The 26829-nt window shown below is 28.5% G+C and overlaps 2 protein-coding genes across 4 annotated transcripts; both read right to left on the bottom strand.

Annotated features, from left to right (window-relative positions):
* Nucleotides 1–282: 282 nt before the first annotated feature.
* On the bottom strand, nt 283–3269 carry LOC122499444 (UDP-glucosyltransferase 2-like). 2 transcript variants are annotated; one of them, XM_043607813.1, is made up of 6 exons: nt 3148–3269; nt 1764–1894; nt 1279–1701; nt 973–1204; nt 674–899; nt 283–601 (listed from the first exon to the last, which is right to left on the bottom strand). In XM_043607813.1, exons 2-6 carry the CDS (start codon nt 1878–1880, stop codon nt 352–354), a joined length of 1248 nt encoding a protein of 415 aa, XP_043463748.1. In that variant the 5' UTR covers nt 1881–1894; nt 3148–3269; the 3' UTR covers nt 283–351. The 2 variants fall into 2 exon arrangements, with proteins under 2 accessions (XP_043463748.1, XP_043463747.1); XM_043607812.1 differs by lacking the exon at nt 3148–3269 and adding an exon at nt 2036–2409.
* A 7308-nt stretch (nt 3270–10577) lies between these two features.
* LOC122499441 lies at nt 10578–18908 on the bottom strand. 2 transcript variants are annotated; one of them, XM_043607802.1, is made up of 6 exons: nt 18531–18908; nt 18157–18324; nt 17258–17441; nt 15392–15575; nt 14442–14662; nt 10578–13217 (listed from the first exon to the last, which is right to left on the bottom strand). In XM_043607802.1, the coding sequence occupies exon 6, from the start codon at nt 13185–13187 to the stop codon at nt 11085–11087; it is 2103 nt and encodes a 700-aa protein (XP_043463737.1). In that variant the 5' UTR covers nt 13188–13217; nt 14442–14662; nt 15392–15575; nt 17258–17441; nt 18157–18324; nt 18531–18908; the 3' UTR covers nt 10578–11084. The 2 variants fall into 2 exon arrangements, with proteins under 2 accessions (XP_043463737.1, XP_043463736.1); XM_043607801.1 differs by lacking the exons at nt 17258–17441; nt 18157–18324; nt 18531–18908 and adding an exon at nt 16300–16441.
* Nucleotides 18909–26829: the final 7921 nt, after the last annotated feature.

The following is a 26829-nucleotide window of genomic DNA, read 5'->3' as shown; positions in this document are numbered from 1 at the left end:
TGCAGTTGTTAGTTCTCGCATCATTGGTTTTGGACTACAGTGTGAACTTAATTTTGAAACTTTACCCAGAAAGAGGTACTTCTCGCGATTCCAGATTCCTTAATAGCAGTTTGTAAAAGGATTATCGTTCAGTAAGTACCGACTTGAAATATCCACAAAAGCTAAGGTTAAGCTAGGTTTAGTATAAATTTTCCAATGAGACGTTCTACCCAATTTTACGAAAACTAATAAAAAAACTAATAATCAATTTTTCTTTATCAACAAACAGCAATTTAAAAAGTGTTGGAATAACGAGATTCTTTATTATTAGCAAAAATCAATTGAAATTAGTCTAGAAATTTAATTGTCTTTTTATGCAGTTTGCATAACAAGAATAATTCTTGTGATAAGAGATATAAAAATATATAAAATTATGATAAATGAGATTATTAAAAATGCGTAAACGTCCAAGAGTTCGACTTGCCACCAATGTAAATCAATAGCCGGTGATTTCAATGAATTGGGTCCATTTCTAATTATGTATTCCACCCAAAAAATTGCAGTTTCCATTGCCCTCATTGGTCGATCTCGGAAAATACGAGATTCACGTACAGCAGCATTTCTAAAAAAATTTATATTGTTTTATTTTCCATTAACTTTTTAAAAAAAAGTATGTACAGTATTGAAAACTTACTTGTAGGTTGCATCCGAGAGAATTAAATTTAAAGAATCAATTAAGTGTTCAGTTGTCATTGTTTCATGATCCATTTGAATTGCCATACTTTTCCTCACTAAAACGTCAACATTTATAAACTGATCAACGCTTTGCGGAAATCCTATGAGAGGAACACTATAAAAAAGTGCTTCTTGACTTCCCATCAGACCACCATGTGTCATAAAAACTTTGGTATTATTATGTTCTGCGTATAAAAAAGCAAAATTTTCAAGTAATTTAATATTACTATTACTTTAGTAATTAAATGTGACTCTTACTTAAAATTGGAATTTGAGGTATCCATGCAAATGTGAGCACATTTTCAGGAAGACCTGGAGGCAACATATTTTCATTAGCTACCTTCATTAAAACTCTAACAGGTGATATTTTGGAAAATGCAGCATAAAATTTGAGAATAACTTTTTTAGGAAGGCTTTCAATGAGTAACATTGAACCAAATGTGAAATAAATTACACCATGTACACTGTCATCCATCCATTTTTTCAATTCCTGCAAAAAATATTTGTAAACCTAATAATGGAAGCCAAAAATATTGGTGCTAGTTTAAAAATACTCGTTTTTACCGATGAGAGCTCATCAGTATTTTGTTCAACATGCAAACCAGCTATGGAAATTATAGCTGGACTGAGAGGTCTCACTCCAAAAAATGTGTAATGGCAATTTGTAAACATTAGTGCAACATTTTTTTCCACTTCTCGTATATTTGGTATGTCTGGACTCAAATATTTTCTCATTAATTCTGTCTGAGTTTTGTCGGCCATTCCGTAAAATCTATTTCTGCCGAGATGGACAGTCATTGTATTTCTTAAGCGATCGAAAAATGTCTCAATTGTTGACGATCCAAAAAATACATTTGCAATGAAAGCGGTTGAATCGGGATTTCTGATTGAATTAAAAGTCCATGGAAATTCCATCATTGTAGACACCGTTATGACTGGTGCTTTTAGTACGAAGCCCAAACCAAAATAGCAATTTGCTGCAAAAGCCTGAAAAGTTGATTGAATAAGCAATTTATCACAAATCGATTGGTGTACATAAACTTGTTTACCTCGGTAATGATGAGATCGTACTTATTTGGCGGATTTTTAATGAATTGTTGCATTTTCTCATTAGATAATAATCGACAAATTTCATTTCCTGGCAAGATGGCGAGATAGTATGGCATATCGTGTTTCAAAACTGAAATGAAACTTATTGTCAAAGGTGGGCATTGTTAATCTAAAAGATAACTTCGTCAATCGTTAATGAAAATTTAAACTCAATTAACGATTAACGGATTAACGGATTAACGGATTAACGGATTAACGCTTTTCTGCTCACTTTTGTCTATTGGCAAATTATTTGTCAGATTAAGCAAGTTGTGCTTAATTTCACTAAAATTAATAATTGTTCGATAGTTACTTGGTGGATTTCTTAATTCAAAATGAGTGATAACATCCACTTTATGCCCACGCAGTGCCAAACCCTTCATTAATTGCTCGAACATGATATTGTGACTTTTTGATTGAAAGGGGAAAACGCCCAAAATTTTACAACTTTTAAAACTTTTAACACTTAGAAGCGCAGCAGAATAGTAGATGCATAAAAAATGCAATAATTTCCCATGGAAAATCATATTATGTATTAGTTTTGTAACTGTTTTATAATCGAATGAATTTATGCAAAAAACATATTGAAGAATTAATTAAATGACATTTCTTTGCAAGTTAAAATGCAACTCACCCATTTAATTTGCAAATAAATTTAAACTGTTTTGTTTTGCAACTGATAATTTGCTGATAAAGAAACTCGTTTCAGTGCTATTTTAGAGTAATTAGTAGATATATTTATAAAAAAATAGAAGTAAAAGTGATATATGAAGATAAATTGAATGAATTTAAAAATTATAAGTACTAATAAATTGTTAATATTAAATTAATTTTCCAAAAAATATTTTCTTTATTCTTAACACAAAAATTGAAAGAGATTGGGAAATATTTCAAATGAAAGAAAACTTAAATGGAGAGCGTGTTTCATATCATATCATTCCATTCAATATTAAAAATTTTAAACAATTTTTTTCCGAACAAAAATAACTAAAGATAAGAACCTGACTTTAATGGATTGATTATTCATTCATTGTTATACAATTTTAAACAATTGAAAATTAACATGAAATTTTCTAATTTTTACGAAAAATAATAAGTGGTGAAAACATATTTGACTCATTTTATTGTGTGTGTTTTCCATTTTCTTCAAAATATTTTTCTTTTTTTCGGAAAACAGTAAAGTTTAAAAGGTTTTTGGGAAAATATTTTGTTGAGCAATAATGTCTAGAGACATTTGTGCATAACTGCATTTAAGCATAACTCTTGTCAACTCGCTATAGTTTTCCATTAAAAAGTTTCATCATAGTCCGCGGGAAAAGGTCTTACTTCAGGAAGGGTACTTACAAGGAGAATCCTCTTCGCTTGAGGCTCCTGCAGCTCTTTTCGCCGACAACTTACATTCGTATTTGCATATCTTTTCTTTTCTTTAGAGAAAAAGCTCGCCCACAAAAATGCCGTGAAAAAATATTTCATTCCACATGATGCTACCGAGAGTTAACAATGTTAACTTTTTCATGTGGCTTATAACCACATTTAGATTTTAGTTTCTTAAATAATAATTATACACGTACAATTCTAATAAACTGTTGCAATAAAAAAAGGGAAATGAGGGTAAGGAGAATATTTCTAAAAGAATAATAATTGAAAACTGAAATAGCTTTGAAAAAATGATTTTTTAGCATATCGTCAAGTTGCGACGAGCTATACTTTAGTCGAGACTATTTTACATAGGAATGGCCTTCAACTCTCGCGAGAACTATATTTCACTTGAATGGTTCTTTACTTGTTTTGCATTTTCCTAAAGTATAGTCTACTATCTCGACTATTTTGATAAACGCATGAAATTCATTTCTCTCTTGGAGAAATAATGGTATACTTTCAATGAATGCATATAGCTTTTTAGCTCGACAAGCACTCGTTTCAACAAGAAAACTAGAATTATTAATTAAATATTGAGTTATATTATTCGTAATGAAAGACATTTTTTCTTGGCAACGCGTGAGGAATGAGGAAAGAAAAATGTTTATTAGCAATAAGATAAAATAAAACAAAGGGGCTTTAATCGAGGTTGTGAGATCGGCGTCGGAAATACTAGTGAGCGTGCAATTTGTCTTGGTTGGTTCATGTTGGTCCCCAGTGGTTCCCCGGTTGATGAATGAGTCAAGGGCCTGGAGGCATTTACAACGCCGAACTAAATGGTCCAAAAACTATCAGCACAGCCATTGAAAATGCTTCAACTTGTGCCGACAAACGCAATTTCTGCTCTCAATTCGAGTCTCGAAGACTCGTTAGACAATTCGGCTGACACCTATAAATTTTCATCTGTTGAGATTGAGAAAATTTGGCAAACCACAATACTTTTGTAAATCGCTGAATTCTTATAATAAATTTTGGTTTTAATAAAGCGCATGAGGAAAATTTGCAACAATTTGCAAAAATTTTCAATAATAAAATAAGGCTTATGCGATGGAATATTATGCGCCAGGATGTGAAATTAGCATGATATATTCAAGTAAAGTTGGATGCAGGTGTACCAAATGATGCTTGCGGCCAAGACTCGCATCGTGCAAATGAGCTTCACCCTCAGATCAACGTGGCTCAAGAGGAAAACAAAATTATCTTTGTATCATTAGCTTTTGACGTATCAAAATCCCTTTATTTACATACATTGACAAAGTCACCCCATCTTTCGCTCAATTAAGTTTCCAAATTGTAGGCAAGAGCCCGAAACAGCCAGTTCATCACGCACACTCCCTTTCTGCATGTTCTCAAAAAAGCACACACTGGGAAAATAATTTTGTTAATTCTGATTTTGGTGTTTTTCAAAAACATATAGTACTGTATCACGTCATTTTCTCTTTTGAAGAAAACTCAAATTTGTTGCAAACAGAATCTCAATTTTTTCGAAGGATCGAAGTGGCTTTGTTTTTATTTATTTGATTTAAGTAAATATTTTTTAATTTATACCTATATTATATCCGTTGGATCAAGTCGCGCACGGCTATAGAACTGTTGTTTCTTGATGCTGAAAAAATATTTTTGTCATTAATAAAAACTTGAAAAAATGTTAGACTTCGCACTCGATAATTAATTTTAAAAATAAGTAGCAAAAAGTAGCTTTCAAACTAAAAAAAAAAAGTAGTAGAGGGAAAAAAAGGAAAATGAAGAAACGAGCAAAAAATAATTATCCAGTGCGAAGTCTAACATTTTTTTAAGATTTTATTAATGACAAAAATATTTTTGATATGCTGCAAAGCGTACAAGTGTACATCAGAGAGCGAAATAAATATCGTGCGATTCTGTGAGGCAGACTACATCTCATCTCTTGAGTAAATTATTCTCGACAGCAGTGTGCAATGGGTAAATTTTCGTTGTGGATGAGAGAGGCGTGTATTTCGGACGAAAGTGTCGGTACGTGGTGTCACGTTCGTCATGTAGAAAATTAGATGGAGGAAACTTTGCTTGCCCTTCTTAGTCAGCTGCTTGATAAGTCTGAATACGAAGTATCGCGAAACAACAATGAGCCACGTTGGCGATAATTAATAGAAATTTAATAAAGTTGTTAGTAACATTTTTATTCGCCAACAATGAACAATAAATGAACTGTTACAGCGAAGACGTGGTGGACACATTGTTCAATTGCTAACTTTCCTAACGATCTTGGCCAAGGAATATTTTCCTCGAATAAGACGAAACTTTGTGATAAGCGGAAGCAACTTAAAGCACTGAACTTCCACCTTCGATGTCGCTTTTCCTCGATTCTCTCAGTAGCACAAAAGTTAACATCAAATGCATTCGTTACCAAGAAAATTCAAAAACTTTCACCTTACTTAACAATAATTTCTCTCTAATAATCTTCACGAGGAGATAATCCTCCATAAAAATTAACGCAATTACACTGAAATGATTCAAAAATAATAAAAACTTGAAAATTCCAAGCAAAGACACAGGTCAAGAGTAGGTTATAAAAGTAGTTTTAAAAAACACACATATTACCTAACAATTAAATATTTAAAAATTGAGGTTATAAATAATAAATGTTGTTGTTAAAACCGTATAAAACAAAAGAAGAGAAACAAATGAAACGTCGCTGAATGGTCACTGAAACGAAAGACCTAATTGTATTCAATAAAATGAGTGATATATAAAGGATAAAATGAAATAAAGAGAAAAGAGAATTATTATTGATAAAATTAATTGGAATAGCGGAAGAATCGGGGTGTATATATGGAGTGGACAACAATGGCTAGCATTTATAATAAATGTGCTCCATCGAATGAACAGAGTAGGTTGATATAATATTGAGATTTAATTATAAGTCCCATATAATAATAATAATAATAATAATAATAATAATAATAATAATAATAATAATAATAATAATAATAATAATAGTAATCATCATCGAGCACCATGGTGCCTATCTAATTAACATTGTACTTTATGTATATGTATACATTTCCATGTACATTGCCAGCTTTCGTTTGAATGCCAGCATTCCTGTTCCGAAATAATTCAATTTCAATAGCAGCTAATTTAATTGTCTGGAGATAATAACGTCCTACCCTTCCGGAATTCAAACGAGTGCCTTATGACAATAATTTCAAATGCACGTGAAGAATGTTCGCCATTTCTCAATTTTATCGTTTAGCCGTACTTGTTTAAATTCTTTTATAGAATTACTTTTAATTTTCAATAATATATTAAGTTATAATTACGCCCAATAAATGAGTTTTGCAGCGAAATATGTATGTAATTTGAAATTTCAGAGGAAAACGTTTATAAGTAGTAATTTTAATTTTAGTCAGACATTCTTGTTGTGAAAGTTATGTCAGGAAATTGAATGTGTAATTTTCGTTTTGAGGAAAAAAATGTTCTTCAAGTTCATGAAAATATGATATAAACATATATGTATGTATATACTTGAGGGATAATTAGTTGCCACTAATCATTCTGGAAAGCTTATTGCGAGAGAGAGAGAGAGAGAGAGAGAGAGAGAGAGAGAGAGAGAGAGAGAGAGAGAGAGAGAGAGAGAGAGAGAGAGAGAGAGAGTTTGCGGTAAGCAAATCTTTGATGACATCAAAGGACTGCCCTAGGGTGGTACACCGCAATGAAATCAAGTCAGCGAGTTTCTACGTTGATGTATTTATTTGACATTTATCATACGAAATAATGTCGGTTATAAATTTTAAAAAATTTCTCCAATCCTTCTTTTATAAATGCACTTGAATTATATTTTAAATCTAAAAATTGACTCATTTTTCTGTAAAAGCTTTGTTCAAGATTTCAATGTTGAATTTATTTGAAAATTTTTGTAAAAATTTTATTATGCTTTTAAAATGTTCTTTACTGAACTGTGAAAACTTTAAAGAACGGAAGGAATGGAGAATTCACGGTTCATTAATTGAATTCTGAATTCTCTTCATATCTACTCTTCAATTATTCCTGCGTTCATTGTTTTATTTTAATATTTAGTGAAAAGATTTGCATACTTCTCTCATTCTTTTGTAAATTAATTGTAGAAATTTATTTAAAATGAATTTCCCGTGAATAAATTTTTGTCTAATCCCAAGTTAGCCCAAGCATCTGATCAGAGTCATCTTTTTCTACATTTTAAGCTCTCCTTAACAAAAAAAAGTATTTACACTTTAAAATGGAAAATTGGACTGGAAACGACAAATTATCTTCAAATATTCCAATTCTCGATTCAACATTGAAAGCATAATTATTATGAAAACAATAATTAATTATCTTTTGTAAGCACACGTCACTGACGATTAAACGCAAAAGTAAATTTAATCATCCATTAAATTAACTTTTGCTAAATAATTATTGCTCATTGTATTTTGAAATTACTTAAACAAATGTAGAAAAACTTTAATTGTGAAGGGTCAGAAATATAAATAAACCTAACGTTTTAGTGGAACTTGAATAGGAAATGAAGAAAAATAATGCTATTTATAAGATTAATTTAATTAATGACGCTTCTTTTTAAGAATTTATCGCCTACATTATATACAAGTAATAATGTATAATTCACAGGAAAAACCAGTGTCACGTTAAGATCCCATTACGGATCTGCGATTTTATCAGGCCACGTAGTTGAGCAGTGGCGCAGGAAATTTAACAGCCAATCTGTACTAGTGAAAAAAGTAAAAAAACTTTGTCAAGTGAGTTTATTAATTTCAGTCGGTCCATTTTTTATTCCTATATTCGTACAATAGGAGAAAACATATTTTCAATGGCAACATTGAAGGAAGAAAAAAGAATCGAGTGTAAATAGACAGAGTATGGTATTTGCAGTATATTATCGGAAGAAAGATTTCAGTTTTCAATCAAATTTTCTTTAACGCCTGAGCAATTTCTCTACCGAGCAATCTCATCGAATCCTCTCTTTCCTGTATTGGTCTTTTTTTGAAAGTGTCCTTTTACAAGCGGAGAATCCGAGTTTCAATTTCACGGTTTCTTCTTCTAATAGTTAAACATCCTCCTTCCTGTCAGTCGATTCTTTGCCAGATTTCTTTAAAGCGTCAAGGAACTTTATGAACTTTTGTACGAATGCAATTATGTACGAATAATAAAATGCTTTTTATTTCATTTTTGAAAATTTCTAGGGCTCGGTTTATTTACGCTTAGAGAAAAATTAGAATTTCACACTTGAATAATAAAAATATTTGCTCCCACGTTTCTAACTGCTCTCACTTGAGATACGTGCCCTCGAAGTTAAATGTATTCCATCCAATAAAAAGCTATAGCAGATACTCAGGTGAAGCTAGCGACCAAACTTTTATGACTTCATTTCAGAAACTCTGCTATTTTCCTGAAAATAAAAAACGTGTCATCTGGAAGAACATATAAATTATTGTAAAAATTGTAAGAGTTTCAAAAACATACCCGCTCTGTAGGGATTCGAGTAAATGTTTAAACATTCTTTACTCTTTTAAATTTAATTCAACAAAATGAAGATTAAATATTATCGAAAATTAAAGGCAGCGAAATAAAATATTAAAATAATGAGAATTCAAAGCACGCCAGAAAATTATTTGTTTTTTCCCCAAGACGAATATCGCGATAATTAACGGTTCCACTGAATTGCTTGACATTTGACAATAAAATAAACCATTTTTTTTGCTTGGCTTCTCTCACGTTTTGTGTGCGAATATTTCGCTGGAGTCTGCGCCAGCGAAGAGCAACAAAAAGATAGGGTCGTGGAAACCTACCGCGACTGTCTTGAAAAAAGGTAGGAGTAAATTTAAGGAAAGCTTTAAAGATAGAAAAAATACATGAAAGAAGGTTTTTCGCCACTTGAAATCAGACTGCAAAAGGGAAAGAAATTTCAAAAAGTTCATTTTTTTGCATCTCTAAAATTTTCTTTAAAATTGTTTTATTTATTTCTGAACACAAGAGTTTTCGAGATCACAGTTTTAGATTAAACGATAAGAGAATAAAATACAATTTTTATAAGTAAAACTTTTACTACTTTTGAAAGAAAAAAATGGATTTTTTCTTACTCTTTAAATTTCCATTTTATTCGCTTCGTTCAGTGTTTTTCTTGGGACTTTTTTGTCTCGAGTTTTTCTTTCTTTTACTTAAAAAGAGTATGTCTTTACGCGACAATTATCGTAACTTTCTTTATCTGTTTCCCGCTTGAACCTTTGTCGTGTAAATCTTTTGAGTTCGAGGTCTAGGTTTTTGTAGTGTAGAAGCTTTTTTTTCCCTTGAGAGCGACGTTCGCGCAGCTCCCACCTCGAAACTGGCCCGAGGCTATGGCACCGACTAATGTCTCTTAAAAGAGAAGAATTGTCACCCCATTTTTTCCCAGGAATACCTTCTTGCCTCCCTCTCCTCACTATCACGGCAAGGATGGCTGGCCTCTCAAGAAATTTATTTCTCTTTTGTCCAACGAAGCACCTTCTTTACTCGTGTGCACCGAAAGCGACTAACTCTATCGAAGCGTGTGAAAAAATTACTCTTCACTACTATACTTTCATCTGAGAGACTCTTGGAAAAATGAAGGAGCATTTTTTTTTCTCAATAAAATATCCGGCATTTTTTTTAAACAGCAATTGTAGCGCAGTTTAGTTTAATGAATAATTTTTACAGTTATTTTAAAACAGTTTCTAAACACATCAATGAATAAGGTAACGCTGCAAAGTTTAAGGAAGCCTTAGAGTTTGATATACCGAACGATTTTCAGGAAATAATTATACAAACTTTTAGTAAAGGAAATACGGCACAAGCTGATCTCGGGAATATAAATAAAATAATCTTGAAGCGGCGCGCGACTACTTATTGTTTCTTGAAGAAGAAAAATTTATGTATTTTGGTTCTTTTTTCATCAACTTGTTTAGTCGACCATTTCAATCAATCAACAACTTACATAAATGAATTAAGTTTCTAGTAATTAAGATATATTATTGTTACCTTTTTAAACGTAGTTTCGATTCAAGTTTGATCAATAAACTCATATACAATCGAATGTACCAAGTTTCTTTGCAGTTGTTAGTTCTCGCATCATTGGTTTTGGACTACAGTGTGAACTTAATTTTAAAACTTTACCCAGAAAGAGGTACTTCTCGCGATTCCAGATTCCTTAATAGCAGTTTGTAAAAGGATTATCGTTCAGTAAGTACCGACTTGAAATATCCACAAAAGCTAAGGTTAAGCTAGGTTTAGTATAAATTTTCCAATGAGACGTTCTACCCAATTTGACGAAAACTAATAAAAAAACTAATAATCAATTTTTCTTTATCAACAAACAGCAATTTAAAAAGTGTTGGAATAACGAGATTCTTTATTAACAATTAATTTCAATTTTTAAATTCAGAAAGGTCAAATATTATAGAACAATGAATTATGTATAAATGTATAATGACAAAAATCCTCGAAACGAAACGGTGTAAAATTTAATTTATTTATAATTGGAGTAAAAAAATATTTTATAAATTTTTGTTTTCTGTGAACAATGAAGGAAAATTTTTTCTGTTGCCGCACAGTGTCTGGCATGAAATATTCGCATTTTTTTAAACATACTATGAATTATATCAGCTCTTTTCACAACGAGTGACACATCGCTGGCAGTATCATATTTTACTTGTTTATTGTTAGGGTTATGTTTGGATCGAATTTAAAATAGAATTATTATTTGAATTTCAAAATAAAAAAAAGAAAAACTATGGTAAAAAAGTATTGTTAAAGAAAAATGAAATAGAGTAATTGAAAATTGTTAAAAATTGAAAAAATAAAACGTTAAGAAAAATTAAAAAAAATCCCTCTCCTCATTATTGATTCTTATCAATAGTGATAATAAGAATTAATAAGGATGTATTTGAAAAATTTGCCATTCTTTCTGGATTTTCAAGCACATACTGTTTATAATATTTTTGAAGATCCAGACCAAATTCCTTTTTCCTTTCCCTTCTTCTGAAATCATTCATCTGCCAACGAAAACTGCTGCTCTTTAAATAAATGTGATTATCCTTCAATTTGTCCTCCATTGACGGTTGTGCACCACGAACTCTTCTTACACCACCCAATGTCGCCTTCTTGCCGGGATCGAAACCATAAAAGACTTTGAAACGAGTTTCCGGAGCAGGGCCTTCCTTTTCTTCAACAGATTCCATTTTTGGAACATTAAATATTATTGAAGCATCGACGCCATTTGTTGTCATCACTTCAGCAAATGCACCAACTTTGCCCCTTTCCGCGCTGGAAATGTCAAAAATGTACTCCCATCTTTGAATTTTATTCTTGATTTGTAAAAATCGATTGATTTCTACATTCTTGCAAGTTTTGGCCTCTTTGATTTGGAGTTGCTTCTGTTGAAAAGGAATTGACTGCCGCCTTATCTGCAATTCTTTTTTCAAAAATACATCCTGCTCAGCACCCCTCTTTAAATCTTCCAGACCTGTATTGGAATACAATACATGTGCAATGCCGAGTTGAGCTTGCGGTACAAGAACAAAATTGTGAATATTGTTGTCGTGAAAGTATTGTTGAACACGTATCATGAATGGAATGAATTTTGTCCATTCAGAATTGCGATCATCTTCCTCACCATCGTCGTTTACGTCTCGTTTCATGTTTTGAAAGTTTAACTCTTCTTGGGGATTCAGAAAATTATTAAATTCGGCAATGTCGCAATTATTGTTGTTGAGAAGATTTTCAACAACTTGAATAGCTTCTTTTCTCGTGCTAAAAGTGTTGTTGCGAATTCTACTTGCAGAGCTCGACCACCTACTCTTTAAGGCCATATCCTTTCTCTTCCCATGAGTTTTTGGATGTTTTCTTCTTTTTCGAGTTTTTCGCTTTGAAAAAACTTTATCACGATGTGAATTGTCCTTGGCACGATTTTCTCTTCTTTCTTGAATTTTCAAATTTGCAATTTCCTTGGCAGTCCTACGATGATTTTCTTCTCTCGATGCTGCTGTTGCTTCAATCTTTTTTAGCTTGCGACGTTTTGCTTTGAATTTTTTGCGATTCCTTCGCTTCTTATTATTGCGTCTCTCTCGTCTTGCCATTTTTAAAATTCTCTCAGCTTCCGCATCATCATCAAGAGCATCCTTCACAATTTTCTCTTCTTCCGCGTCATCGGCAGCATCAGAATTTGAAGCATCAGAGTTTGAAGCATTATCTTTAGATGACAAAAGATGTTGAACCAATCTCGTCAATCTAGTTTCGAAATGTTTCAAGAAACTTGTTTTAAATTCACGATTCATTTTACGGGCTTCTTCTTGAATAATGGACGTACGATATTCACAATCGTAAAGTGGCATATTGCCACGTGTCACTTTATATTCTTCGATTAGCGCTACAAACTGAGGATCTCGAACAACTTGAGTATTTATTTTTCTTTTCAACGCAATAAAGAGTTCTAAATAATTGGGACCATCGTTCGTCCACTTTTCAAGCAAATAATGATTTGTGTCATGATAAAGAGACTGCAACGCCATCAAAGAGACTTCTATTCTCATTCTGGATATTATTTTCGCATCTTCAATTATTCTCTCCTTTACGGCATTTGATTTACATATGGTGCCCAAGAATATTTTGACAGTTGACTTTCGAGTTCCCAATCGTTTGAGTCGCTTCCTTTTTCTCTCATCCATAGGAGGTTCTTCATCTTCCTCATTGTTCGCCGTTCTCTTTTTAGTAACTTTCTTTTTATTCTTTTCCAAAGAATCATCTTTCTTAGTCTTCTTTAAATTGGTATCCTTCTTATCTTTATCGGCACGACGTCGTTTCGCATTTTCCTTATTTTTATTCGAACTATTCCCACATGCAGCAGTAGCAGGACATTTTGAAGAATTTGAAGTATTATTTAAAGAAGTAGATGAAGAAGGTAGAAAATCCTTTAATGTTATTGACTGCCTCTTTCGCTTCATTTTCTTTGTCTCCTGGCAAATATTCCAAACCTAAAAGAAAATTTAAAAATTTTAATCTTATTTAAAATTAAGAAATTTTAATTAATTAATTTTTTAAAATTATTATTATTTTCAACAATTTTTAACTAAAATTCTTCTTTAAATCAATTTTACGAAATTTAAAAAAAATTCATTTAACTTATTTCAAAAAAATCAATTTCAAAATTCAATTATTTATAAAAATTCACGCTATACAGCTTTTAATATTCAATTATTTAAATACAAAAATAATTCATTGTCTTAACATTTAATTCTCATAAAGAATTTTACCAACAAATTTTTCAATTGATGACGAATTTTAATAAAATTTTTAAGAATTTGAATTACATTTTTCGAAGAATTCGTTTAAAATTGTATTAGAAATAATTGAAATTCTTTGATGATTTTTATTATTTATGATGCAATTATTGAATAGCTGTTAACAATTTTATAAAAAATTTTCAAAAATAATTAAAGTCCTGAGAAATTTTTTATTATTCCAGAAAAAAATGAAATTCTCACAAAGCTTTTTACAAAAAATTTTTAAATAATTGAATTCTGTTTGGAAATTTTGTGAAAATAGTAGATGTTGAAAATTATTGAATTGCGAAAAGTTTTTTAAAATAATTCAATTTTACAAAGAATTATATTGTAATTCTTATTATTTATGAAAATAATAATAATTAGTTCAAATATTTTGCCAAAAATATATTAATTCAAATATATTAACAAAAATATTCTAATTAAAATATGTATAGTTATTAAAAGTAAATTAATTTAAAAATCCGATTTAATTTTAAATATATATTTATTCGAATTAATAATAAATTGAAAATTTTAAATATTTCGGAAATTCAATCAGAAATTGAAAAACAAATTTGCAAATAAAATTTTTAATTGAACTAAAAAAAATGGTGTAATCGGAAAGAAATAATAAACTGATTGTTGTGCACACGCGCAGTACAAGCAATATCAAATTTGAAAATGGCTTATTTTTTTCCCGTTCTCGTAAGCTTGTAAAATCTACACTATTTCTGATAATTTTATAAATTGTTCTATATTTATAATGAAAAAAAGACAATGATTTATTATTTAATAAATATAACCTCAATTACCAATTTTTGTCTATTTTTTTTAAATAAAATTTCTGCTATAAAATTTTTGAGTTTGTTTAATTTGAAAAAAAGCAAATTTTTGACAATAATGTCTAAACAAATAAAAAAAGTTGAAACTTACGTTTTAAAACAATCCTTGATAGAAAAACGGTAGCGAGAAACGATGGCGAGAAAGGATGGCGAGATACGTTGGCGACAAAGGATGGCGAGAAACGGTGGCGTGAAATGGTGGCGAGAAACGGTGGCAAGAAGGTGGCGACAAAGGGTGGCGAGAAACGCTGGCGATCATATACAGTTGACGATGACCTAAATGGTCATTACAAACAAGTTTGAATCCAGAATCTGAAAAAAAATATGTTTGTTTTACTCTGAAAACGAATTGACAAACATAATATTTCACTGTGAATTAATTAATTAATAGAGGTTAATTTCCGAACATCTCTTTTTTTTGCAGTAATGTCACAACGGTGAAATAAATTTTATTTATATAGATTCTTCTCACTTGTGAGAAGAAAAATAATTTTTTGAACAGAAATATATTAATTCAAATATATTAACAAAAATATTCTAATTAAAATATGTATAGTTATTAAAAGTAAATTAATTTAAAAATCCGATTTAATTTTAAATATATATTTATTCGAATTAATAATAAATTGAAAATTTTAAATATTTCGGAAATTCAATCAGAAATTGAAAAACAAATTTGCAAATAAAATTTTTAATTGAACTAAAAAAAATGGTGTAATCGGAAAGAAATAATAAACTGATTGTTGTGCACACGCGCAGTACAAGCAATATCAAATTTGAAAATGGCTTATTTTTTTCCTGTTCTCGTAAGCTCGTAAAATCCACACTTATAAAATCTACACATTTTATAAATTGTTCTATATTTACAATAAAAAAAACACAATGATTTATTATTTAATAAATATAACCTCAATTACCAATTTTTGTCTAATTTTTTTTTAATAAAATTTCTGCTACAAAATTTTTGAGTTTCTTTAATTTGATAAAATAAGCAAATTTTTGACAATAATGTCTAAACAAATAAAAAAAGTTGAAACTTACGTTTTAAAACAATCTTTGATAGAAAAACGGTAGCGAGAAACGATGGCGAGAAAGGATGGCGAGATACGGTTGCAAGAAATGGTGGCGACATTGGGTGGCGACAAAGGGTGGCGAGAAACGCTGGCGATCATATACAGTTGACGATGACCATAATGGTCATTACAAACAAGTTTGAATCCAGAATCTGAAAAAAAATATGTTTGTTTTACTCTGAAAACGAATTGACAAACATAATATTTCACTGTGAATTAATTAATTAATAGAGGTTAATTTCCGAACATCTCTTTTTTATGCAGTAATGTCACAACGGTGAAATAAATTTTATTTATATAGATTCTTCTCACTTGTGAGAAGAAAAATAATTTTTTGAACAGAAATATATTAATTCAAATATATTAACAAAAATATTCTAATTAAAATATGTATAGTTATTAAAAGTAAATTAATTTAAAAATCCGATTTAATTTTAAATATATATTTATTCGAATTAATAATAAATTGAAAATTTTAAATATTTCGGAAATTCAATCAGAAATTGAAAAACAAATTTGCAAATAAAATTTTTAATTGAACTAAAAAAAATGGTGTAATCGGAAAGAAATAATAAACTGATTGTTGTGCACACGCGCAGTACAAGCAATATCAAATTTGAAAATGGCTTATTTTTTTCCCGTTCTCGTAAGCTTGTAAAATCTACACTATTTCTGATAATTTTATAAATTGTTCTATATTTATAATGAAAAAAAGACAATGATTTATTATTTAATAAATATAACCTCAATTACCAATTTTTGTCTAATTTTTTTTTTTATAAAATTTCTGCTATAAAATTTTTGAGTTTGTTTAATTTGAAAAAAAGCAAATTTTTAACAATAATGTCTAAACAAATAAAATAAGTTGAAACTTACGTTTTAAAACAATCCTTGAGAGTAAAACGGTAGCGAGAAACGATGGCGAGAAAGGATGGCGAGATACGGTGGCGTGAAATGGTGGCGAGAAACGGTGGCGAGAAATGGTGGCGAGAAACGGTGGCAAGAAGGTGGCGACAAAGGATGGCGACAAAGGGTGGCGAGAAACGCTGGCGATCATATACAGTTGACGATGACCTAAATGGTCATTACAAACAAGTTTGAATCCAGAATCTGAAAAAAAATATGTTTGTTTTACTCTGAAAACGAATTGACAAACATAATATTTCACTGTGAATTAATTAATTAATAGAGGTTAATTTCCGAACATCTCTTTTTTATGCAGTAATGTCACAACGGTGAAATAAATTTTATTTATATAGATTCTTCTCACTTGTGAGAAGAAAAATAATTTTTTGAACAGAAATATATTAATTCAAATATATTAACAAAAATATTCTAATTAAAATATGTATAGTTATTAAAAGTAAATTAATTTAAAAATCCGATTTAATTTTAAATATATATTTATTCGAATTAATAATAAATTGAAAATTTTAAATATTTCGGAAATTCAATCAGAAATTGAAAAACAAATTTGCAAATAAAATTTTTAATTGAACTAAAAAAAATGGTGTAATCGGAAAGAAATAATAAACTGATTGTTGTGCACACGCGCAGTACAAGCAATATCAAATTTGAAAATGGCTTATTTTTTTCCCGTTCTCGTAAGCTTGTAAAATCTACACTATTTCTGATAATTTTATAAATTGTTCTATATTTATAATGAAAAAAAGACAATGATTTATTATTTAATAAATATAACCTCAATTACCAATTTTTGTCTATTTTTTTTAAATAAAATTTCTGCTATAAAATTTTTGAGTTTCTTTAATTTGATAAAATAAGCAAATTTTTGACAATAATGTCTAAACAAATAAAAAAAGTTGAAACTTACGTTTTAAAACAATCTTTGATAGAAAAACGGTAGCGAGAAACGATGGCGAGAAAGGATGGCGAGATACGGTTGCAAGAAATGGTGGCGACATTGGGTGGCGACAAAGGGTGGCGAGAAACGCTGGCGATCATATACAGTTGACGATGACCATAATGGTCATTACAAACAAGTTTGAATCCAGAATCTGAAAAAAAATATGTTTGTTTTACTCTGAAAACGAATTGACAAACATAATATTTCACTGTGAATTAATTAATTAATAGAGGTTAATTTCCGAACATCTCTTTTTTATGCAGTAATGTCACAACGGTGAAATAAATTTTATTTATATAGATTCTTCTCACTTGTGAGAAGAAAAATAATTTTTTGAACAGAAATATATTAATTCAAATATATTAACAAAAATATTCTAATTAAAATATGTATAGTTATTAAAAGTAAATTAATTTAAAAATCCGATTTAATTTTAAATATATATTTATTCGAATTAATAATAAATAAAAAATTTTAAATATCTCGGAAATTCAATCAGAAATTGAAAAACAAATTTGCAAATAAAATTTTTAATAGAATAAAATTAAATGGTGAATTTGAAAAGAAATAATAAACTGATTGTTGTGCACACGCGCAGTACAAGCAATATGAAATTTGAAAATGGCTTATTTTTTTCCTGTTCTCGTAAGCTCGTAAAATCTACACTTTCAAATAGTTTTATAAATTGTTCTAATAAAAAAAACACAATTGTTTATTATTTAATAAATATAACCTCAATTACCAATTTTTGTCTAATTTTTTTTTTATAATATTTCTGCTACAAAATTTTTGAGTTTCTTTAATTTGATAAAATAAGCAAATTTTTGACAATAATGTCTAAACAAATAAAAAAAGTTGAAACTTACGTTTTAAAACAATCCTTGAAAGAAAAACGGTAGCGAGAAACGATGGCGAGAAAGGATGGCGAGATACGGTGGCGTGAAATGGTGGCGAGAAACCTACTTCCCTCTTTTTCTATCTCGTGCTGGCGTTCCGTTTCAGTTTTATTCTGTTCAGGGCTATACAGCAAACGACTGAAAATTTTTTTTACAATTAAAAAACAAATCACAATTTTTCTAAAAATAATGAACCAATTTATATTATAGATTATGATGAAATCAGTCAAGTCAAGTTAATGTAAACGATTAATGTAAAAAGTTCTCAAGACAAATTTTGTAACCTAACTTTTCAGAACATTAGTTTTTTAAACTTAATTTTAAATAATTATCATTTCACTTACTAAATTAATGTTCAGGATTCGCCAAAGATTCAAATAGACAATTTTTGATTTGCCCTCGTAATCCGAAAAAGAAATACGTACATTTATTGTACATAAATTTGTTGATTGTCGTCACGGAAATCAGCAAAAAAAATGTATTCACCTATATTGCAAATAAAACGTGTAATTTCAATAAAAATCTCGTACTGCTAATTAAATATGAATAAATAAAAGGATGCTAAAACTACGATTAGATTTTAATTGAGCACAACACAAAATTCTGCCACCACGCACGAGAGTAATGAGGATAAAAATGCCGGCCGGATGCCGGAAAACGGAAAAAAGAAAATGGCGGCACATTGTAGTAGGTGGCGCGCTGGGCGGTTTCGACTTCCGGAATTTAAATATTTTAACTTGTCTATTGACAATTTCATTTTTCTTTTTTTATTGTTAGAGATAAAGAGTATTCAAGATTATTTACGAGGATAAAAAATATTTAAAAGATAATTAAAAACTTGAGAATAAAATAATACTATAAGGCTGATTATTATTTTTTAGTTTGTTATTTTTAAAAATATTGTTGGCTAAAATAAAGACAAAATTTATCCTGACCTCCTATACTCACTTGCAAAAATCAAAATTTTTTAAATTTTATGAAATTAATCCTAATTTACAGTTATTTTTTATATATTGTTAATGAATTTATACTACGACTATTAAACACGTAATTTGGTGAGGTAATATTTTGCAAACACTTTGTATTTATTAATTAATTTGTTTCACTTTTGTACTACATTGTTGTAAATATTTACCACATTTCAGCAATTGTGTTACGCATAATTATGTATAATAAAATATAGAACGCGAATAATTAAATCGCTTAAACTATTATAGAAGCACTGACGGAACAGTCCACTTTGATGTGGCAGCCATTTTGTTTTATTCCGTCTCCCCTCTCCCCGCCACCCTACCCATTTAATTGTTGCAAATATTTCAAATCTTTCAACAATTTTGTTACGTTCATTTATTGGCGATTAAATTTGGCTGAAAAAACTACAACGATTTGTCAAATTATACTACGATTGATAGTAAATTACGCGCAAAAACTGCAAATGAAGGGTCGGGAATATCAATGACACAATAATCTTTTGCATTAGATTTACAGCAATAGAATAGCGAATAATTAAATAAATACTAATGAAAACAGATTAGAAACCGATAATCGATAATGTGGTTGATGTAAAAGCAACTTTTTAGCGAAAATTTATACGACTTACCTCGACAATGTATGGCATTGGAATGAACATATCTGCAGTGTGAAGCCAACCACTGCCACCAGACGCCTACACTGCGCATGCGTGAGAAAGGCTCGATTAAGAGGGCGCGCGCTTATTTAAAACACAGTAACATGAGAAAAAATAATTTAATTACTATATAAACAATTTTTTAATGATAAATTAATTATATTTATATCTAACGTTTCATAATTTAATGTTTTTTAAATGAATAATTGCCGACGATTAGTAGAAAGTTAATATTTGGTGAAAATAATTTTTTTTACTGTTATTACACAGAAAGTAAATATTTATTACAATTTATTCATCTAAATCATGCATTTTCAATTAAATATTTATTTAATAACTCATAGTTAAATAAATTGTAATTAATAAATTAATTATAATAAGAAATTAATAATTATAATATTAATTTTAATAAATTTACTAACTCTCAATTAAATAAATTATAGTTAAATAAATTATAATTATTAAATTAATTGTAATAATTAATTAATAATTATAATTACTAATTATTATTATTAAACATTTAAATTATTAAACACTTTCGAAGTAAACTTTGTTTTAAATCATCATAATTGCAAAAACAAGCATTTTAAAATAGTCATTTTTCAAACTTTTAAAAGTAATGAATATCAGAATATAATAATTAGTTATTAGTTTTTGTTTACTTATTGACAATAGTTATTAAAAGATAAAAAAATCTGAATAATTTCAGGTTCAAAATTTTAAAAAATTCAAATATTAATATTAATAATAATAATTAATAATAATAATTATTATATTATTATATATTATTATTATTATTATTTTATATTATTATTATTATTATTACCATTAAAAAGATAAAAGCATAATCATGACTAAATTCAGGTGTGGACAGACTGTACAGAATAAATGAATGAATACGACGATTATTATATTTAATAATAATTGGCTGACAATGCTCTGAATTGTTGCTGAAAGCTGAACAACATTCTGATTGATATAGATTTTTAAATTAACTTATAAGTAGTAGCACCCCCATTCGTACGCTATCAGACAAACAAAATTAGTGAAAAATGACGTTAAAATTCATTTTCTCTCATTCAAATATTTTTCTATTGGCTGCCAATGACCTGAGTTGTTGCTTGGGTATTGCTGAACAACATTCTGATTGATATAGATTTTTAAATTAACTTATAAGTAGTAGCACCTCCACCCGTACGTAATCACTATTTATCTATAAATTTATTCAGGGAAGTAAGGAAAAAGTCAGCAAAAAGTCAGGAAATTTTGTCAAAAGTACTAAAATAATATTCAATTTCAAAAATTCACAAGAATATTCTGAATGTTCTGTGGACAAAAAGTCAAAACCAAAATGTCCAAGACATAAAGTCCAAAGTCAATGAAGTCCAAAAAAAATAGTTTATGTTGGATTTTTGGATTGGACTTTATGTCTTGGTCAAAATGTCCAAATCCAAATTTTCAAAATTATAAAGTATTAATGTCGTTTTAATCGTTCTATATTAATTTTAAAATCTGAAACTTACAAAGTATAAAATAACAGGGAATTTAAATTGACCGGAAAAACATCGAATAAGACCAGAATTTTATGCAGAACCGGGAATTTTTTCACCAAATTAAAAAAAGCTTTATTATTTTCATTTGTTTTTAAAATATCGCTTTTTATTTCAATTTGTATAGATATTTATACTGTTCTCTAAATTTGAATTAATTAAAAATAATTAATTTCATAGTTTTTGCATCTAAAAATTATATTATTATTCAATAATTATAATTAAAATAAAAAAAATTTTTAGATGCAAAAACTATCAAATTAATTATTTTTATTAATTAATTCAAATTTAGAGAACAGTATAAATATCTATACAAATTGAAATAAAAAGCGGTATTTTAAAAACAAATAAAAATAATAAAACTTTTTTTAATTTGGTGAACTTGATTTGAATATTTTACTTCTCAAAAGTTATTGTATTTCAAGAATAACTGATGGATATAGCAAAAAATACATACCTACATATCATTTTCCTAAAAGATTCGTTTAAAAAAAACTGTAATTGAGGGTTCCAATTAAAGAACCGCGGTTATAATTTTTTTAAGCTTAAAACATTGCCCTGTAAGTCAAAAATTAAACTGTTTTTAATCCCAATATCTTGAGAAACATTTTGGTAATCTTTTAACAAATACGAAATATGTTTTCAAGAAATTGAAATTTTAAATCCTTTTTTTATTTTATTTCGAAAATTTTGAGTCTCAAAAACTTATAACCGGTTTTTTGATTGGGACCCTGAATTACTGATTCAATCATAAAGAAATTTCTCTTCGAGTTAATAAACGGATTATTTCAATAACTTTTCGAATAGAGCATATTTGACGAAGAGGAATATTTTTGAAATTATGAAAACGATTTTTATTCCTTCATATTGTGAAATGAAAGAGCTAAAAGTTAAAATAACAGCAATTTTTTAAAAAATCGCACAGCTATCAGCAGCATAGGGGTTGCAGAGATGAAAAAAGAGGAACATGGAAATAAACCTTAATTTGTGGGCATTGTGTTATCGATAGGTTTTAATATCAATTTGTATGGATGTGTATTCTTAATTCACAAGAATTTTATTCCAGTGCTTTGTTTCGAAATATATATTTTTTTTTTTCAAAAAAAAAATATATTATCTCTCTCAGGTATTGTTGTCAAATTCTTGACGTACTGAATTCTTGACGTACTAAAATACTATAAATATTTGGAGTTACATGAATGTATATAAAATGCTTGATTATTTAATAAAAATATCAAGTGGATAGAATTAGGAAGCAAGTGATTAATAATTTGATGAAACGATCATTGGTAAAAGTATTTTCACACCACCTACTGCGGCACCGTCAAATATAAAAATTATTGACGAGGGTTTCAAAGGTCACACTAATTGTAAGATGTATGTAATTTAGATTGAATCACCATTTCTTGTATCGAAGAGCGAGAATCGAACAAACCACATTTTAAATGACACGGTATATGGCACATTTTATGGTGTTCTAATCCTTTTGTCCAGCTATTAAGAATTACGAGAAATTTTCTACATGAATGAAGCTATATTGAAAAATAAAAGTCCATTCAAGATGTAGTGCAAGGAGCAAATTTTTTATTTTCAATTGGTGCATCTAGTGATTACTACTTTTCGACTGCATTTTCCTGTTTCGTCTTTTTTTAATTGTAGTACAATAGAAAGAGAAAAAACAAAATGGACACAGTAAAAAGTAAATCTTATTTTAAGAACAAGCTGAAATTAAACAAGTCTTGAAACTAAGACCAGTCTTAATTTAAGCACAGCTTGTGTGAAAATAAGGCTAAGCAATCTGAATTGACAGATCTCATTACTGTAGTGAATTTCTAAATTACTCACTGAATTTAATATTCTTTACATTTCTCACATTTTATTCACATATTATTTTTAATCCTCAAGCAATTGACAGGTTCAGGTTAGTTTTTTACATTGTTGATAAATACCTAAATATACTAATTTTGTTTACAACTCATAATATGGTCATTTTCAGAAAGTCTAAATTATATATTATTATTATTATTATTATTATTATTTTATATTAGTTTTTTACATTGTTGATAAATACCTAAATATACTAATTTTGTTTACAACTCATAATATGGTCATTTTCAGAAAGTCTAAATTTTAAATTTTCCTTACCGATAATCGAAAACTATCGATAAATTAGTTATTATTATTATGAATCAACTAAAATACGAATAAAAAGTTATTTCGAAACTGACCATACTATAGTCTGAGCGCTGCCAATAAAAAAAAACAAAATACATAACCTCAAAATGTCAAATTTTGTTACATGTAATAATAAATATTTAGATATCTTTATGAATAATATGTTTAATGCAAAAGAGTGTAAATAAATTTTGGAAAAAAGTAACAATATATACGTAATAGAATTTTTAATATTTGGATGTAAAAAGTGTGCACCAGCTGACATTATCATTATCATTTTAATATGACTGCCTTAAATTCAGCACATTCAGTGCTGAAAATCAGCTTGCTTAGGTCTTTAAATTCAGCAAAAAAATATGATTTGAAATTAAGCAAAGGCTGTCTTAAAAATGTTGCATCTTAATTTAAGGTACCTTTCGTGCCTTAAAATAAGACTTTCTTTTTACTGTGGAACATTGTCACCAAACTGCAAATCCCAATTCTAAAATTTCTTGTATATCGACACCATAGTCTGACAACTGCAATTCCAACAGAACTATCAACCAAGTAACAACTGAAATACTTGTTAGAGTTATGTTTGGATCGAATTTAAAATAGAATTATTATTTGAATTTTAAAATAAAAAAAGAAAAACTATGGGAAAAAACTGTTGTTAAAGAAAAATGAAAAAGAGTAATTTAAAATTGTTAAAAATTGAAAAAATGAAACGTTAAGAAAAATTAAAAAAAATCCCTCTCCTCGCATTATTGATTCTTATCAATAGTGATAATAAGAATTAATGAGGAGGTCCCTTCTCCCCTTATTTTTAATCGTTTATTAATAAAATCGTTTATTTTTAATCGTTCTATATTAATTTTAAAATCTGAAAGTTACAAAGTATAAAATAACAGGGAATTTAATTTGACAGGAAAAACAGGAAATAAGACCGGAATTTTATGCAGAACCGGGAATTTTTTCACCAAATTAAAAAAAGCTTTATTATTTTCATTTGTTTTTAAAATATCGCTTTTTATTTCATTTTGCATAGATATTTATACTGTTCTCTAAATTTGAATTAATTAAAAATAATTAATTTGATAGTTTTTGCATCTAAAAATTATATTATTATTCAATAATTATAATAGAAATAAAAAAAATTTTTAGATGGAAAAACTATCAAATTAATTATTTTTAATTAATTATTTTTAATTTTCTATGTTCATTTAAAAAATTAATTAATTCATTAATTTACACCGTCCGACCTCAATGTAAAAAGACCCGAGTGGTGTAAAATTACCAATGCGGAGTGTGAATTAGCCTGAATTTAACAAATTTCTATTTCTATGTTATATCAATGTTGTTTATTGTTAATTTATAATACGTTATTAATAAACCCTTCCAACAGATGGTCACTTTTTTCCACCGTCGGACAGTGTAATTTTACACTTTTATTCAAATTGTGTAATATAATTGTCCCTGACAGTTGTCAATGCCAAAAACAATACACATTACACTACAAATTACACATTATTACATTCTCATCAAAAATGAGAAAGTATTGGATTTGTGCGATTTTTTTTTTCTATTGTAGACGCAGCCTGAGAAAAACGAGAAAAACGAAAAAGATGCACATGCACACGTACGAGACTAAACGTACTAAATATAAATTTTGTAAAATAAATGCATTAAATAAAAAAATACAATAATTTTTTTTATCATAATATTATTGTATAATTACTACATTCAATGGATTATTTTCAAAAACGTGAATAAACATTTTTATTGCAGTAAATTATTATTATGCAAATAATCGTATTTAAATTTTAGCGCCATAAAGCACTCTACTGGTCAAATTTGAATGTAAGGATCCCCTCTCCCCAATTCGATATTCGCGTCACAGTTGGCAACACTGTTGAAGCACGCTTTACCAAATCACGCCGGCCGGCGCCGGATCGTATATTCAGATCATTCTCATTTCCAGTACTGCTCATTTCTCTACGTGGACAACAGGCCAGCAACCGGGCAATAAAAGAATATTTTGTATTAACAGGTGAGTCGTGATTTTACATTTCTTTTTTTCTTACTTTTTTGGAGCGTTTACAATTGACGTTACGCAATTTTTTTAGTTTTTCAATTCCCTCCCCCCCCTTCCTTTGTCTAACAGTTTTATTTAATTTCACGTGTGAAAAATACATTGTGTCAAGTTGAGTAGAAACCACCCCCCCCGCTCTTGCTGAAAAACGTAATTTCATTTGTGAAAATTCCCTTTTCACTTTTTTAATTGAATTTTTCCAACTATATAAAAATAGTATTTTTTTCCAATTTTTAATATAAAATTTCAGAAAAGGGAAAATTTTTTAATTACTCATATATTTTTCTTCAAGAAATTATTTCCAATAGGTGTCTATAAAATTTGCTTCTTTCTTTTGTGTAGCATTCTCTTTAGTATATACACTATAACGTGTTTGTAAACACAACAACTTTAAGTACATATAGCTATAGATTTTCAAAATGTCTTCTAAACTCTATTTTATCTCGTAAATAAGAAATTCAGTAGAAATAGATAATTACATTGAAGGTCATTTTTGTTTTTACACAAAATAAACTTTCAGGAATAGATTTAATTCTTCTTTTATCAAAAATACTGTGAATATATATTTTTTTTTATAATTATAATTATAATTATAATTATAATTATTTTAGTGACGAAAGAAATGTTTTGTCAATTTATTTTTTTTTTTAAAAAGAATTATAAAATAAAGAATAAAATTGTTTTTTTCATTTTTTAGCGCTGTATCCTGGACACACGTCTAAAGTTTTCTTTGCTGGTGTACTTTGGGATATGATCGACTGGATTCAAGTTGCAGATTTCAGGCAATTCGGTTCAATTCGCATTGAGTCGCCCGGAAAGAATCAATCATCAACCAACGCAGAAAGAATACTTTCGCATTATTATTAAATCCGAAAAAACAGGTACGAAAATTTTAATTACATTTTTAAATTTCATTAAAATTACTCTCTAAATCTGAATCAGTGAAATTTGACTGAGAATCAGTGACACTATTCTCGCAATTTGAATCAGTGGAATTTCACTTACTACAAATTCTAATACAAAATTTTCAATCATTTCTAATTTTCACAATAATTGTTCTTCAATAACTTAGTTCTTGATGAAATATCATAAAATTATTATACTTATAAATTATTTAATGAATAATTTTGCCTAAATGTTTTAAAATTAATTGAATTTTAAAATATGTAATTTTGTTTTCATAAATATATGAAATTGAAGAAAATTCAGTTTAAATTTTT

This window comes from Leptopilina heterotoma, unplaced genomic scaffold (assembly GCF_015476425.1).
Source record: "Leptopilina heterotoma isolate Lh14 unplaced genomic scaffold, ASM1547642v1 Lhet_167, whole genome shotgun sequence".
Classification (NCBI taxonomy): Eukaryota; Metazoa; Arthropoda; class Insecta; order Hymenoptera; family Figitidae; genus Leptopilina; species Leptopilina heterotoma.
Note: the sequence above shows the minus strand (reverse complement) of the source record. Positions and strands in the feature narration are given on the sequence as shown.

Bases quoted from the DNA above. Each gene is read 5' to 3' on its own strand.
- LOC122499444 (XM_043607812.1), bottom strand. From the start codon at position 2,330: ATGATTTTCCATGGGAAATTATTGCATTTTTTATGCATCTACTATTCT. The intron at 900-972 runs GTAAGAGTCACA...TTTTATACGCAG, and splicing joins ACCTCAAATTCCAATTTTAA to AACATAATAATACCAAAGTT. The intron at 602-673 runs GTAAGTTTTCAA...AAATTTTTTTAG, and splicing joins CTCTCGGATGCAACCTACAA to AAATGCTGCTGTACGTGAAT.
- LOC122499441 (XM_043607802.1), bottom strand. From the start codon at position 13,187: ATGAAGCGAAAGAGGCAGTCAATAACATTAAAGGATTTTCTACCTTCT.